The sequence below is a fragment of the Diorhabda carinulata genome, chromosome 1, assembly GCF_026250575.1.
Source record: "Diorhabda carinulata isolate Delta chromosome 1, icDioCari1.1, whole genome shotgun sequence".
Lineage (NCBI taxonomy): Eukaryota > Metazoa > Arthropoda > Insecta > Coleoptera > Chrysomelidae > Diorhabda > Diorhabda carinulata.
In genome coordinates this window covers 14097788-14112621 of record NC_079460.1, presented here as the reverse complement: position 1 = coordinate 14112621, position 14834 = coordinate 14097788, and the positions used below count along the sequence as shown (strand labels likewise).

Here is a 14834-nt window from a genome sequence, read left to right as displayed (position 1 = left end):
TATACGTTTAATAACTGTTATTGAGCAGTTATCAAGCGGAAAGACCCTGACAGAATGATTAATTTTGTATCGAAATCGCACATGGTTAGTTTCGTTTTTATTCATATTGCCAGTAAAATACTATTAAATAATTTACACCCCCAAAAAAACAAATAAAATAAGAGAATACCGTGCTCTCGGGAAACGTATGAAAAATGGAATAATTTCATTTTAATTTGTATCATTTAAGTATATCAATTTTTTTAAGGGTGAATCAGCTTCTCCAGTGGTCGTAACTCCTGCGCATGTTTAGTAGAAAATCCTTATACTAGCAGAAAACTAATTCAACTTAAAAAAATCACACATTATTCGCTTTGGTTCCATTTATACTACCTATAAATTATCGTTAATAATTTGCACCATCAGGTAAAGTAGGACAAACCTAAAAGTTACATACATAAAAAATTATAATCCTTACAGAAAAAATTTTTCTCGATTTTTCGAGGTGTGCAAATAAAAATTTGATATACTTAAATGGTACAAATTAAAATGAAATTATTTACTGCTGGACTTAATCAAAAGCAGTTTTCATGTTATTAAAATATTGTTAGATAGGGGTAGGAGGAGTAGGAGGATTTTGTATTTTCTAACAATTGTAATTAGATGAAAAATCAAATAAATAATTCAAAGATCAGTAGATTTGTCTGGCATTAAATTGAAAAACATATATGACTGTTATTAATTAAGCATATATTTTTAACTTAACAGATGCGACATTAAGCGCAAAACTTTTGATTGCTATCTATTCATCATCTTCAGATTTCGGTATAATCACTAAAGGAATTACTCACCCTATTCCATGTATGTGCAAAATTAAACTAGTTATATCAGTTATCATGCCAGATGTTCAAAAAAATAACTGAAAATTACGTGAATGAGTTTACTCCACAAAAATTATAAATTACTCTAATTCTTAATCGAGAAACAAATGAGAAACTAAAATCAAGTTACCAAAAATATTACAAAAAACAAACATGTGTAACAAAAAATAAGAAAGAAATAAAGTGGGGTTAACTTTGAAGAGACAATCTATAAACATCTACACTCATGGACAGTGTTCTATTCTTAGTTTTAAACATCTTTACTAAGCGAGCCTGCTCAGTCTGATTATAACCACAAACTAAACCTGGTACAAAAAGTGCGATGATTTTGTGATTTAACCGTTGTTTTTTATATTCTAATTTAATTTATTCATACGTGACTTAAATTTCATCTTAATAATAATAAGAAAATATTGTTCAGTGTCAAATAGTGATAATTTTAAACGCGATTCACATTAAAGATATTCCAGGTAAGTCATTAAATTCTTTTTTCGTTCACATACCTACACATTTTTTGTATTTTTAAAAATTGTGATACAATTTTCGAGGTATTTTTTTCCAGAATTTTTTTGTAATTAGACAATACAAGCTACTGGAATCTTGACATTTGAAGTTATTTTTGTTTGCTATATATATATATATATATATATATATATATATATATATATATATATATATATATATATATATATATATATATATATATATCGACCATCGAATATTTTTGCTATATTAAACGAATATATAGGAGAGGAAAATATATGCTAATGTTTTTTCTATTTAGATCGGTAAGTCATTGGAGTATTTGATAAGTTTAGTGAAATGTTTGGTCATATTGATATTTTGATTTTGTAATTAGGTTAAATAAAAGTTCTCCTATATATTCTACATATTTCCACCGTGTTTGATATTTTTTTGGTAGAAAATAGAGAGTAGAGAAATTATTTTTGTCAGGATATGGAATGACTTAAATAATCAATTTATATTACAGTTATTAAATAAATTGTCATTACATATCCTTTTACAGATAAGGGTAATCTAAAACAGACAATAGGAAGTACTTCAAATATTAAATAGTAGGTATTCCATATTCTTAAGTATTAATATTATATTGTTTTTAATCGCACGCTTATGGCTATCAGTTTTAAAATAGTTTTGGGGGAAAAAGAATATTAAATAGATTTGAAGATGAAAAGGTTTAATCAAAATTAAGGGAAATTTGGTATGTGGCCAAATATAGGTGAATTTGATTCGAAACGTATTTGCTATTTTATGCTAACTTAATATGTAGGTATTCCTTATCTCTAATTGCTTTGCCATATTTGGTTTTTGCTTTAATTCCATATTATTCAATTATTTTTTATCTCCAATCTTCGAATACACGATTTCTTTTTTTTATTCACAGTAGGACGAAACTGCTTTTTCTATATATGTACAGATATTTAGTTGCACATTATTTTTGTCTTCATATTAATGTCCATTTCTTGCTGTACTGTTTTTAGTATCATGTATGCTCTTTCCATCATATTTATATGCATATTCTTTTCACTAGTGCTTCTTTTTATATTTGTTGGTTATTTTTTAACTCGCATCTTTTTCCAGACAATGAGTTAATTATGATAATCCTAATTTTTATTTTTAGAACCATATTTCTATGTATTACATATTCATTGTAACTGAATCACTCTTTTTATTTCATCTTCATCGAAATTTTGATCAATGGTAAGAATAAATGAAGCAAATTTCAACTTAAAGAATTAAATTATTTGAATTCATCATTTTATTTTCAATAATTATATTACAGCCAACTTATGTAGTTGTTTTGAAAATAAACATGTTAATATTTGAAAACTAAGCAATATATATTTTATATTTTGTAACACAATAACTCATAGTCCTAATTATACTTTAGGTCGTTTAATTTTAAAGAAAAGCGCGTTTATAATTACATTCTTTCGCTACATTTTCATATTGAGTTGTTTTTGTGGCCGTGAAATTAATCTCGAAATATAGTTGTTATTTATGTACTGATAAAGATTTACACCGGACATGCCAGAGATAATTGGTTTATGAAAATCGGAAACGAAGGTTTAACATTGAAAGATGTGACATCATAATAACCGCAGCTTTCCGGTTGATTTCCCGACTAATTGGGATCTTAATTGTTATTTTAGTTTTTTGATATAAACGATTGATATTGCAGTTAAGAAATAGTATTACTCAATTTCAAGTTTTTGATATCCAAATACTAAACCCCTTATCAGTATAGATATACCACCAAAACCTAACAGAAGTAGATCTATTCAGATTTGTTTCCATATAAAAAACTAGTTATCATTGAAATTGGGCTTATTAAGCTTGATTGGGTAGATAATTTCTGAACTGTTCAGTGCTTGATTCATGGGATATTTCCATATTGAAGTATTATTTAGCAAAGTTCGATTGAACGCTCTAATTTTGTTATGGACGAAAAGAATAACGTTTTATACGAACCCTTTTTATCGTAAAACAAAATTAAGAGACTACTAAAGTTTATTGAAAATTTATTGGGTAGGGGCCCAAACCACCAATTCATCCAAAATAGTATGATAATAAAAATATCAGGTACATACTTTTTCTAATAAATATTAAATATAGAAAAAATATAATTTCAGTTGTATTGTATTGATATTTAACAAAACTACAGAAAAATAAATCTTATGAAATAGTTTTGTTATGTAGAAATCGTTCTATCAGACTTCATATTTATAATTCAATTCTGGAAAAAAAATATATGCATTAACTACGCGAAAAATCCTGATGTAGCCGTGGCGATTATATTTGGAGATGAAGCTAGATTATACGATTTCAACATAGAAAGTACAACACCTTCCTCAGAATATCGTTTTACAAACGTTCTGTTACTCCCGTTGGAACAAACTTTGATAACACTATATCCCCCCTACACAATTAAAGAAAATGAGGCCATTATATCGATGTTCGATTTTGATTGGCAGAACTTTTTTGGCAATCAAATCTGGATCTGCATGAACTCAACCTTTAAATTTCATGTGAACTGAAACCCGATTTTCTTTTGGTTCATTAGTATTTCTGTTAAAATGATTTATATGCACTCGTACGAGAATTTAACTTCTTCATTACCCTCCCGAATAGTTCTTCTAATTGAATTAAAAGATTTACCACTTTTTGCATGTGGGTGCCTCATAAGTAATGTCGCTTTTCATGTGAAAATTCCTACGCCACAATTATAACTTATTGAGAGTAGTCTGTAATTCTATGAAGATTGCAATTGCTTTGCTTTCATTTGATCATATTCTCTTTGTTGATTGATGATGCAGTAGGTTTTTTTGATAAATAGTATAGATTGCTATAAAGATGAAATTCCTTATTGGCAAGAGAAGTTTAGAGCAGCTGTGGCAGCAAGGAAAATATGTAATATTAAAGGGGATCACCCAGGTAATGAGCGAATGGCCCAGGATGAAGATCGATCTGGCTCAAGTCATCTACCTGCTTGAGATATTGAGGTTAAAAGGAAAGCAGTAGAAAACCAATTTAGTTGCAGCAGTCACCGATTATCGGACTCCCTTGAACTATCTAAAGATACCATACATCGCTTTAATTGTTTTATTAGATGCATTGTTACTTGCAATGAATTTTCTCTATTTTCTACATAACACATGCACAATCAGTGATACGACAAAGGATAATTAACACAACACATCCCGAAGAGAGGTCGATTCGAGCGAAAAGTCTTGTTGTGTGTCGGGTGAAATTATGAATTATGTGTCTTATATTTGTACAATTCGGATGGTCGAGCTATAAATGCCGAGAAATATCTAGGCTTAGCAGGTTTTCTTACAATAAGACCAGGCTAAACCACATAAGGCGATAGTTAGTGGTATTGAACTCCAAGCACATCTAGCATTTATTCCGGACCTTGTATCATCAGGTTACTATTCATTCAAATCCATGGCGAAATTCTTGCGTGAGAAAAAATTTGGATCTAAAGGAGAAGTTGAAAATGCAGTTTTTTGTATCTATGCCTAAAGAATGGTTTCACCAAGGTCTCAAAGAGATTGCTGAACATTGAATTAAAACCATAGAATACAATGAGCTTTATTTCGAACATTGAGGCTTTCGTCTTGTATGATTATTTATTGAAAACAAACATTATTCATATTATCTGTTTGAAGGATGATCCAATTGTTTCTTGTCCTTAACAGAATCACTCCTCATTTTAAATATCACTTATAAGCAGACTGCAGGTACTATAATATTTCCTAATTTTCTTTCTTTCAACTTAACTCAAAACTTCTCTTTTAAAGCGTCTATAGTTGCAGACTAACAAGCCGAAATGGGTTTAAATTCTATTTGTCTCAACACATGAGGGAATGAGGCATACTGGTTAATATAGATGTAGGTAATTGATATTATAAAAATTCATACACCGTATTTTTGATCACGTATGGATTATTAATTTTTTCATTTTGATACTATTATTTTCATAACGGTAGATTAGATATAAAATTTAATTAAAGGACAGTGGTCCAGTTGTAATTTTCAGATTTTTTATTCATAATATGTCTCAATGTTTATATTATAAGGAGTAACACATGAAGAATTATTGATCTGAATATATTCGTTAGGTAGTCAAGTAATTTGAATGAGACTTCAATTCGTTTAAGAATGGATACTTTTTGTGATTCTTATGGAATGTGCTTTTGATACAAATATTTAAAGTAATAGCTGCATTCTGAGGTTTCATTCCCTTACGAATAACCATATGAAACTTTTTACTTTCAAGAAACAATGTACATTGACTAAATATTCTGACAACAAAATTCCAAAAACTATTCCCCAGCTATGAATTCTAAATGATTTCCACTTAAGGAGATAGATCTCCAAAACAATAGATTAAATGTTTCAAACTCAGATAAGAGGGCATTTAGTAGCACTATTTATAGTCGCTCATTTTCCTGTTACTTTGGCACATTAAATTGTTATACAATAAACAAAGTTACATAAACTACTTTGAGTTCAAAATAATAAATATATAATATAATTAGCAGTAGTTTCCTTTTATAGAAAGAAATACAAGAACCTTCTTCCCTAAGCATTTCAAATTTGTTGAAATAGTGGAGCTCTTTAGTAAATATTTCTTTGAAATTTCCCCTTTACTCAGAATTTAAAACTGAAGATCCTGTGACCTCAAGGTTTATGAAAAATTACTCCGTACCGCAAGTTATACTTTTTGCCTTAGAAATTGGTGAGCTTAGGAAAATTTCTAGGTGATACATAACGAATTCTGATTTCTGGGTAATAATAGATTAAATGTGTTGTTTTTGTTATTGCCTGAAATAAACCTTTTGTGTTTTTTGAAGAGTTTGTGCAAATCTGTTTTGTGCAAATGAGAATACACATACCTCCAATCCCACTTATTTAGGGAATATTTATCATAAAACGTAATTATATTTCATTAATAACAGAATGTGACACCGATTACGGCTTCAAAAATAGTTCAAAGTATTATTTTGTCATCACCTGAACTTTTTAGGGATATCAGAGGTTGGGTCGATTGTCACCTTAACAATAAGAGACTAACTGCGATCCATCAGTCAGATATCATATCCAGGCTTATAGGCTTCCTAAGAAAAATTAGGTGAAACATATTCTCTCTAGAATTAGAGAGTCACTTAATTGTTTGAAAACCTTGAATTTTATAATTACTTAATTACTAACAGAATTTTATATGAATTGAAAAATTTACAAGTGTTGAAATAGGCACTAAAAAAATAAATATGTTTTTTTGTTCAAAATGGAATTTGGTACCAAATGGCAAAAAATTTGATATTTAGTCTGAAACTAACTTCAGTATTATAGAATAAGAAAATATGACATAAAAAATATACAAATTTGTTCAAGGGTAAAAATAAATTATCAAAAATCGTCTTAAGCTCTTATGTAACCAACACCTTATACATATTATTTTACTTTTATATGATGCATACTTATAAAAATATTCCAATTAAATTTCATTAGTAGTATTATACAAATAATTTATGCATTTCTTTGTATTGCTTATTTATTGATCAATTAATTTTCGTAGTACCTAACGAAAATATTCGATTGAAATTTTTGTGGTAATTAAACTATTTTGAACCAAAATGCAGAATAGGTCATCAGGTGGCTATCCGTTTCATTATTGGCTGTTATCTCTTATTTGGGTTGAATTTCTCGATCATTCAAGTTATTTGTAAACTGGTAAGGTGAGCATTGCCATGTAAGGCGATGTACTCCTTTCCATGTAAAGGCAATCCTCATTTTTTTTCTATACTTGGCAATCAAATTATTTTTATTGAACGGAACGCTAATACTTCTTTCGTTGCGAGACTAACATGAAAAATATACCATGTGAAAGATGAATTGAAGTATCAAGGACCTATGCGTAGTTTTATTATTATACCATGTGGCTTGATAATTATGTCATATATCACGCGAAAGAAAAATTTTATGAGTATTTCAAGTTTTACTGACTGTTTCATAATAATATTTACTTATAAAATACATTATTGCACCAAATGATATTTAGGTAAACATTGTATTGAAGTTTTCACAATATTATGGATATGGGTGCTTCTATTCTAATTGAACTATCATTTGTGAGACCATGGAAAGAGTGCAGTAAAAATAATTTCCTAATTCCTATATGGTGGATATGTATTTTTTTGTGTATGCTATAATCACATTATATTCATTTAGACGGTGAATGAATAATGAAACAAAATATATAAATAAATAAATGAACAAAATTTATACTATTTTTTAGACTTCATAATTCGGGTTTTAGGAAAAATAATAGTAATAGGAATAAGTTTATGAAATTAGTTATTGTATATCACACCAAATAGTTTTAAATTTGAATTAAAAATGTAAGTATAAAAGGAGCTTATGAGGAAGAAAGTGCACTGTTTATATTTTAGAAAAAGTAACAGCTTCTATTTCTAAAGTAATAAAGGAACCCGAACATTTAGAAGCCTTTACATCCTAGTTTACTAATAATCCCGAGTGATAGGATAAACTCGAAATACTTTAGATCTATAAGCAAAAAAGTGATGTAACCATAGCACCGTATCCTCTTTTATACAATTCAAGAGATATTTTAGAAAATCCTAATATCATAATACAAACATATCCTCTTGAATAAGTTTGGTTAAACATCGTTATTATTGACGCATGATATGATATTCAATTAGTAATCTACTGTTTATAATGAGAAAGTGAGTTCCGCGATATAGATAACAAAATTTATTGTAATGTAATAACTTCTCGTAAAAACCATGAATTATTTTTCCAAAAACTCATACCTTCCTCTCTCTCGAAAGTAACTAATCAAATCGTATTGAAGGGCTAAAATTTCTGTCAATATCATTTTTTCCAGGCGAATTGATTTGAATATATTCTAAAAGTAAATAGACTGTTCCATGTTTCGTTTTTTGTACTATACTATATTAATCATAGAGATAAAGTTAGTTTTGTAAATTTTCTCTTAAAGTGACTAAGGGACCCTAGATTCCTCTAGCGTTTCACATTAAGGTCGTTCAAAATCGCCTATTGTACTAGAAAACATCGATGCTGTATGTAAATTAATAATGCAAGATCGTCATGTGACATACCGTGAGATTGAAGCATATTTGGGCATTAGTTCCACTTGAATAAGCAATATTTCATGAACCTTTGGCTGTCAAACAGGTTTGTTCGCGTTGGATAAGATAAATTTAATCACAGTGCTTCAAAAGACGTCTAAAAGATCGTGACAGGCGACCAACCATAGACCTATGCATATGAACCCGAAAATAAACAACAACCGACAGTATGCGTCTTTCGAGACGAGCCAAATCCAAACACGAAGCAATTCATAGTAAATGATCGCCTGTTTTTTTTTGGAATAACTAAACATGTCGCCACCGTTCCATTAGACCAACGTAGATCGGTCAATTCTGAATAATACACCAGCATTTGTTTGCCATAAATCAAGAGAACCAATCGCAGAAGACGAATCATTCTCCACCATCACAATGCGAGTTTTCACAAATCAGTTCAAACAAAAACAGTCACCACATCGAATTGATGGATCATTCGCCGTATAGTCCTTGTTTGTCGTTTCGACGCTTCCGTATTCCCGCAGATCAAAAATAAGTTGCGAGGTCAACGTTTTTCTAAACCCGAAGAAGCGGTTGATGCGTTCAAATCACATGTTTTGGGGTTATCTCAATCGAAATGGAAAAAATGCTTCGACTATTCGTTAAAACGCTTGCATAAGTGTATTGATCTAAAATACAAAATACTAGCCATATTCAATTATAAATATTTGTTTTTGTCTATTTAGAAACTTAAGTAGCAACTCTCGTAGGAGTTCCTTTTCATTAACTATTATAAAGTTAAATATAAATTATGACTCAATAAACATTTACAAAGGGCTTTCATCATAGATAACATAGTAAAATATTCTTTCAAATTATCATGGAAAGTAGATCAACAATTCTATTATAATTGTAATAATTGTATTCCCCTAAATGTTACTGGAACAGTGAACAGTATTTGACATATAAAAACAATAAATAATTTGTATTTCCATGTGGCTGTCGAATGTGTTTCAGAACCAATTTTCTCAAAGTTCATTGGAAATGGATGAAGAGAATACTTCGTATTTGATATACAAGATATTTACACAGCTATCAAATGAGACTTTACAAAAAGATTTCTGTCACAATTTAATCAGACTATGAGAATCTAAGAAGATTCCGATCTCAGTCTGAAGATGTCAGCACTATGACCGTAAAATTTTGGGCAGCTGAATTAGCACATGGCCGTATCAGCTTCACTGATGAGCGTTCGGGATGGCCAAAAACTACGACACCTATCGATATCAACGAGAAAATTCACCAAATGGTACTGGACGACCTTCGGATTAAGTTTAAAGAGGTAGAAGACGCTATCGACATATCAAAAGAACGCATATACTGACTGAAGGATTATGTATGCGTAAGCTATCCGCACGTTTTCTCACTTTGGAGTGAAACGTATTTGAATGTACATTTCCCAGGCCTTAATGGCGGGGTTTAAGCAAATTGAGTGGGATTTTTTGCGTCGATTCATAAATGAGAGCCAAACTGTATTAACACCATTTTTTTCAAATCGATATTAAGTTTCTTGCTTACTCCGAGTCACTTGATTTCTCATATGAAATATAGAAATAAGTCCTATATAATATACTTTTAAAGTTAGCCAAAGATTATGGAGTTAATATTGTTGAAGAAACTTTCCATGTATAGACATAATACAATTTTCAGTGCATTTGTGAAACGTATCAGCCACTTGAATCAGAAGAACTCGAAAAAATTCAGTTCCGAGAACGAAGGAGATGAAACCAACTGAAGTTTCAAAATCAATGGGAAAGAACAGAAACTCAAATAATAAAATATAACAAGAAAATGTCCACAAAAGGAAGATTAGATGAGATCTGGAGAGAAAAACTAAATGCGGTAAGTCGATCTGCCCTATATAGGTACCTGTCATTTACAATGTTCAACAAAAGTTCCTGAAGAGCCTAGACAGGCAATTCATCCAATGTTTTGGAATCCTGATGAAAGTATGGAGTTAAAATAACAGTTATACAGTGTGTGCCAATAAAGCGTAAACGCCTAATAACCGGAAGTGAATTGATAAAAGACCTTTCAATAGACACTCCTTTTTGATACCATCAATATTAGAGTAAATTTTCGCCAAATGTTTTATCTTTCAGCTTCAAATATCCAAATATTTTTCTCAACGGGTATTAGAAGAAAATAGGATGAAGGAATTGTAGATAATATAAATAGAATGCATGAACTATATGGGACATACTGTAAAGAAAATACTGCCAAAAGTAGGGGGGCTATACTCAATAATTTTTTATACAGAATTTAATTAACTACTCGTTTATATTGCTATAAAATGATACCTGCTATGAATGTGATGATTTTTTCTAGCCAAAACTAAATCTACAGAAAATCGGGAAAGGAGAGTTTGGCAGAAATTATCAATACATTGATGAAGCTAGTAAAAGATATGCGTTAAAAAGAACAAATAAAGAGACAGCTGAACAAAGTGATGGAAAACTAGAATTTTTCACTGTTGATCGAGTGAAAACCACTTTTTTGTCAGATATCGAAGATAATAAAGAATCAAGAAATCAATTCTTGTGCCCTTCAACAAAATGTGGCTGAACTACATTTATAGATCACCTATCAATTTTCAGAATGTACGGATTGATTGAGGAATAATAGAGAAAAATATGGTAGTTCACCGTTCCATTTGTGGAAAACAAAATAAAAAATATTGTCTGCATGGTGGTGGCGTAAAACTATTGATCAAAGCGATCTATTACTTATTCAAATGATATTCTGGATGATGAAACAACTAATAAATTTCGGAGTAGAAAATTCATGTTTGAAACTACCGTTTTCCAACACAAAAATCAATTTATATGACAACTATTATTTATTCATGCTTGATAAATGTTCTCTGTACAATAATGTGGTGGAAATATTGATATCAAATTATTATAGACAGTTTCAATGGAATGGGATATTCTCATCTATTTAATGCACAAAAATAATTTTGTCATTTTCTAGCTAATATCAAATTATTTTTAGTTTCACAAATTAAAATTGCTTCTAAAATTTAGAGAAAATGGAAAAATTTTTTTTAGAAATGAGAGGACATATCGAATGTAATTTTGAAGCAACATAAAAAATAGGCTATATTAAAATGAGTACATCTTTTTTAATATAACTTGATGAAAGTTATAAGATTGATGTAAGAACCAAGATTATAGGTTGCCTAGTTGTGTCCCTTTTGTTTGCGTTGATAGTGGGGACGCCCAGTACTGATTGTTAATCCCACTCCTTTCAGAAGTTTCTAGATGTGCGTTTTCTGGCTACCAAAGGTTTTCATTTTCTATTTTATACGTCCAAGGTGTAGTGCTCTGGAGTTGCGTAGAATCTTGAATTTTAAGAGACTGTGAACAGAACTTTCGACCGTTTTTTTTACTAAGACTGGTGTTTTTCTGGTGTCCACCTCGGTGGCAATGACCCGACAACACTCCTGTTGATATTCGTAGATTATTTCTACTTTCATCGATCATTTAATAGATCTTCTTTGGTTATAGATCCCAATCCCTATGTCTTTATCAATCACTGTAGATGTTCTCAATAACTGATTATTCCTTTCTACCTTTTTTTGTAGTATTTTCTCAATTGTCCTGTATCCGATTTCACAAAACGGCTCAGAGCCTATAAAAGCTTTACTAGCTCCTACTTTAACAAGTATGTTTACTTTTTCATTTCCCTCCATTTCAGTGTGTCCCGGAAGCCATTGGAGGGTAATAAGATGATAATTTTGTCTGCGAAAAGTCATGTTCAGAATGAACTGAACATATTTTTCAATTGCAAGTATTACTGCTTAAATAATACTTGGTGTATTAGTCAAACTTTCATAGTACTTGGCTCTAGTTCACCACTCTCTTATTCCAGTTTTATCTGCCGTTTTGAAGCCATCCGTATACCATTTAATGGCATTTCTGTTTAATCATGGTGTTTTGATCTCATACTCCTTTAGTTTAAATCTCTTAGAACTAAAGAAATGATAAACTCTAATATCTAATGAACTGTATTACTACTATACTATGGTATATCTAATAGAAATGATCAAGGCATCTGTCTTATTCGTAATTTGTCACCTTGCGAGTCACTCACTTTTTATGTCTAGTTTTCTATTGGAGAATTGTTAAGGACTATTCGTAGTCATTTAAACTTTGTAGGCTGTGAATATTTTTTCAAAATGCTTTTTAAGTAGTTAAGTATCTGGGCATGAACATACCTACAAAGCTATGATAGAAAAAGCACATTAAGAAGAGAAGAGAAAAGCTCAGTCTGAAATATAAAAAAAATTACTGGCTATTAGGTAGAGACTCAGAACTCTCAATTCTTAAGGAGTTACAACTTTGAGTCTTGGAATTGGAATCATACGAAGATATCAAAACAGATATTTGGAAGTTAAAATGATAGCTCACGGGGCAAGACATTCGATAATTTAACTGCCGGACCAAAGAGAGATAGTGGAGACTCAAAACGATTAAATGTTTGAGCTAGTGTAGTGGTTGAACGCAAAGTACTGTGCGTATTGTGTAGTAAGACTCGGAATATAATGAAATCAGTAGGTCAAACACACATGTTTACATATACGAGTATGTGTTCAACATAGTCGAGAGAGCATTTTCTCCATTTAGGCCTAATTTAAGTAAAAATGTCGATGCAGTAGAAATTAGAGAGAGTACTTTTCGATTATATTATATTCTGTAACTTATTATTATATTTTGCACAAGTGCAACATTCACTTTATCAAGTATGATTGTAATAGAAAAAAAAAATGTAAATGATATTCTATTATTAAAATTGTGAAAAAAAATTGGAAGAAAGAAAATATTTTACGAATCAATTACCTCGGTATTGGTAATACTCATATTTATATACTTAAAATTTAACTATTACTACAAAATTGAAATTTTTCATAAGCACGAATTGCATTTTATATAATCTGTAATTGTTATCTTATTATTGATAGTAAATTGTTTTGGAAAAAAATATGAAATAGGTTTATGGAGAAAACCAAACTTTTGTTCATGAAGAACTCATTAATAAGTAAAAAAAGGTTTAGAATTGTTAGGTATGCTCAGTGTATAGGCTCTAACGAAAATAAATTTATTACATTTTTTTGAAGTCTAACAACCATGTTAACCTCTGTGTTTTGTTGCAGAGGTCATAGTTGATTAGATCGAAGCACTAAGTATATTCAAGAACGATAAGAGGTAAAGTAACTGAAGATGAGCCAGTTTCCCTACCACGATTCGGTCACCGGTTTCAGACCGGTTGAGCCCGGCGTGCAGACACAGAATTCGAACATCAGCGAGTACTGCGACCGCGATCAGTCAGTAGATGACGAGGACGAGATGGTGACGACGGAGCGTGAGTTAGCCGAGGACGCACAATGGAAAAAAATACAGCAAAATACTTTTACAAGGTGGGCAAACGAACATCTGAAGACCGTATCAAAACACATTGGAAATTTAGAAACAGACCTTAGTGACGGTTTGAGGTTAATAACTTTGATTGAAGTGCTATCTGGAAAAAGGTTGCCGAAACATAATAAAAAACCCTCGTTTCGGTCTCAAAAACTCGAAAATGTGTCAGTGGCTCTTAAGTTTTTGCAAGATGATGAAGGAATTAGAATTGTCAATATTGGTGAGTTTTTTATGTTTCTTTTCATGTCCATTCTTTAGTCACACAACATTAATAGTTACCGGCTTCACTATCAAAATTATTGTTTCATTTAGTTTGGCAAAAAATAACTTACAATTTGATACAATTAAAGTGAATATTGACCAATAAAATTGTATTTTCGAAAATATATATCATACAGTAATTTGAAAATAATTTAACCAACAATATAAATTAAAAATACATGATATTTTGAAATGTAATTTATGATAGATTGATTATTAAATATATATATTGTCTTCTTATAATACTAGTATAGACATTTTATACCGGTTTTGACTTACAACTTGCCCATAAAATATTTAAAATTCTTAAATTTGATATCCATGCTAAAAACAGAACACAAAAAACAAACAAAAAGTTTTCATTACTTTTCTAGTTTGCATTTATTTAAGCAAGTTGATATTTCTATACTTATTAAATACAACTTAAGTATCCCAATTTATATATTACTGTTAAAAATATATTAGGTAAAATCTGGGAATTCATTAAATCAATGCCGAAAAAATATTGAATGGCTTTCATCAGTTTTATTGATGAAAATCTCCACTAAGCCAGCTCTGAAAAATTATTTTTTTGTTATTAGGTGTGGTTTTCC

The 14834-nt window shown here is 30.2% G+C and overlaps 1 protein-coding gene across 3 annotated transcripts in view; it reads left to right on the top strand.

Annotated features, from left to right (window-relative positions):
* Positions 1–1092: 1092 nt before the first annotated feature.
* LOC130892795 (filamin-A) overlaps positions 1093–14834 on the top strand; it is a 115639-nt gene continuing 101897 nt past the window's right edge. For 2 of the 3 annotated variants that reach the window (XM_057798429.1, XM_057798424.1), the window contains exons 1-2: positions 1093–1330; positions 13716–14200. In XM_057798429.1, coding sequence (XP_057654412.1) covers positions 13783–14200 — 418 coding nt within the window. In that variant the 5' untranslated portion in view covers positions 1093–1330; positions 13716–13782. The remainder of the gene's footprint in view (positions 1331–13715; positions 14201–14834) is intronic. The other variant, XM_057798479.1, reaches the window with a different exon arrangement.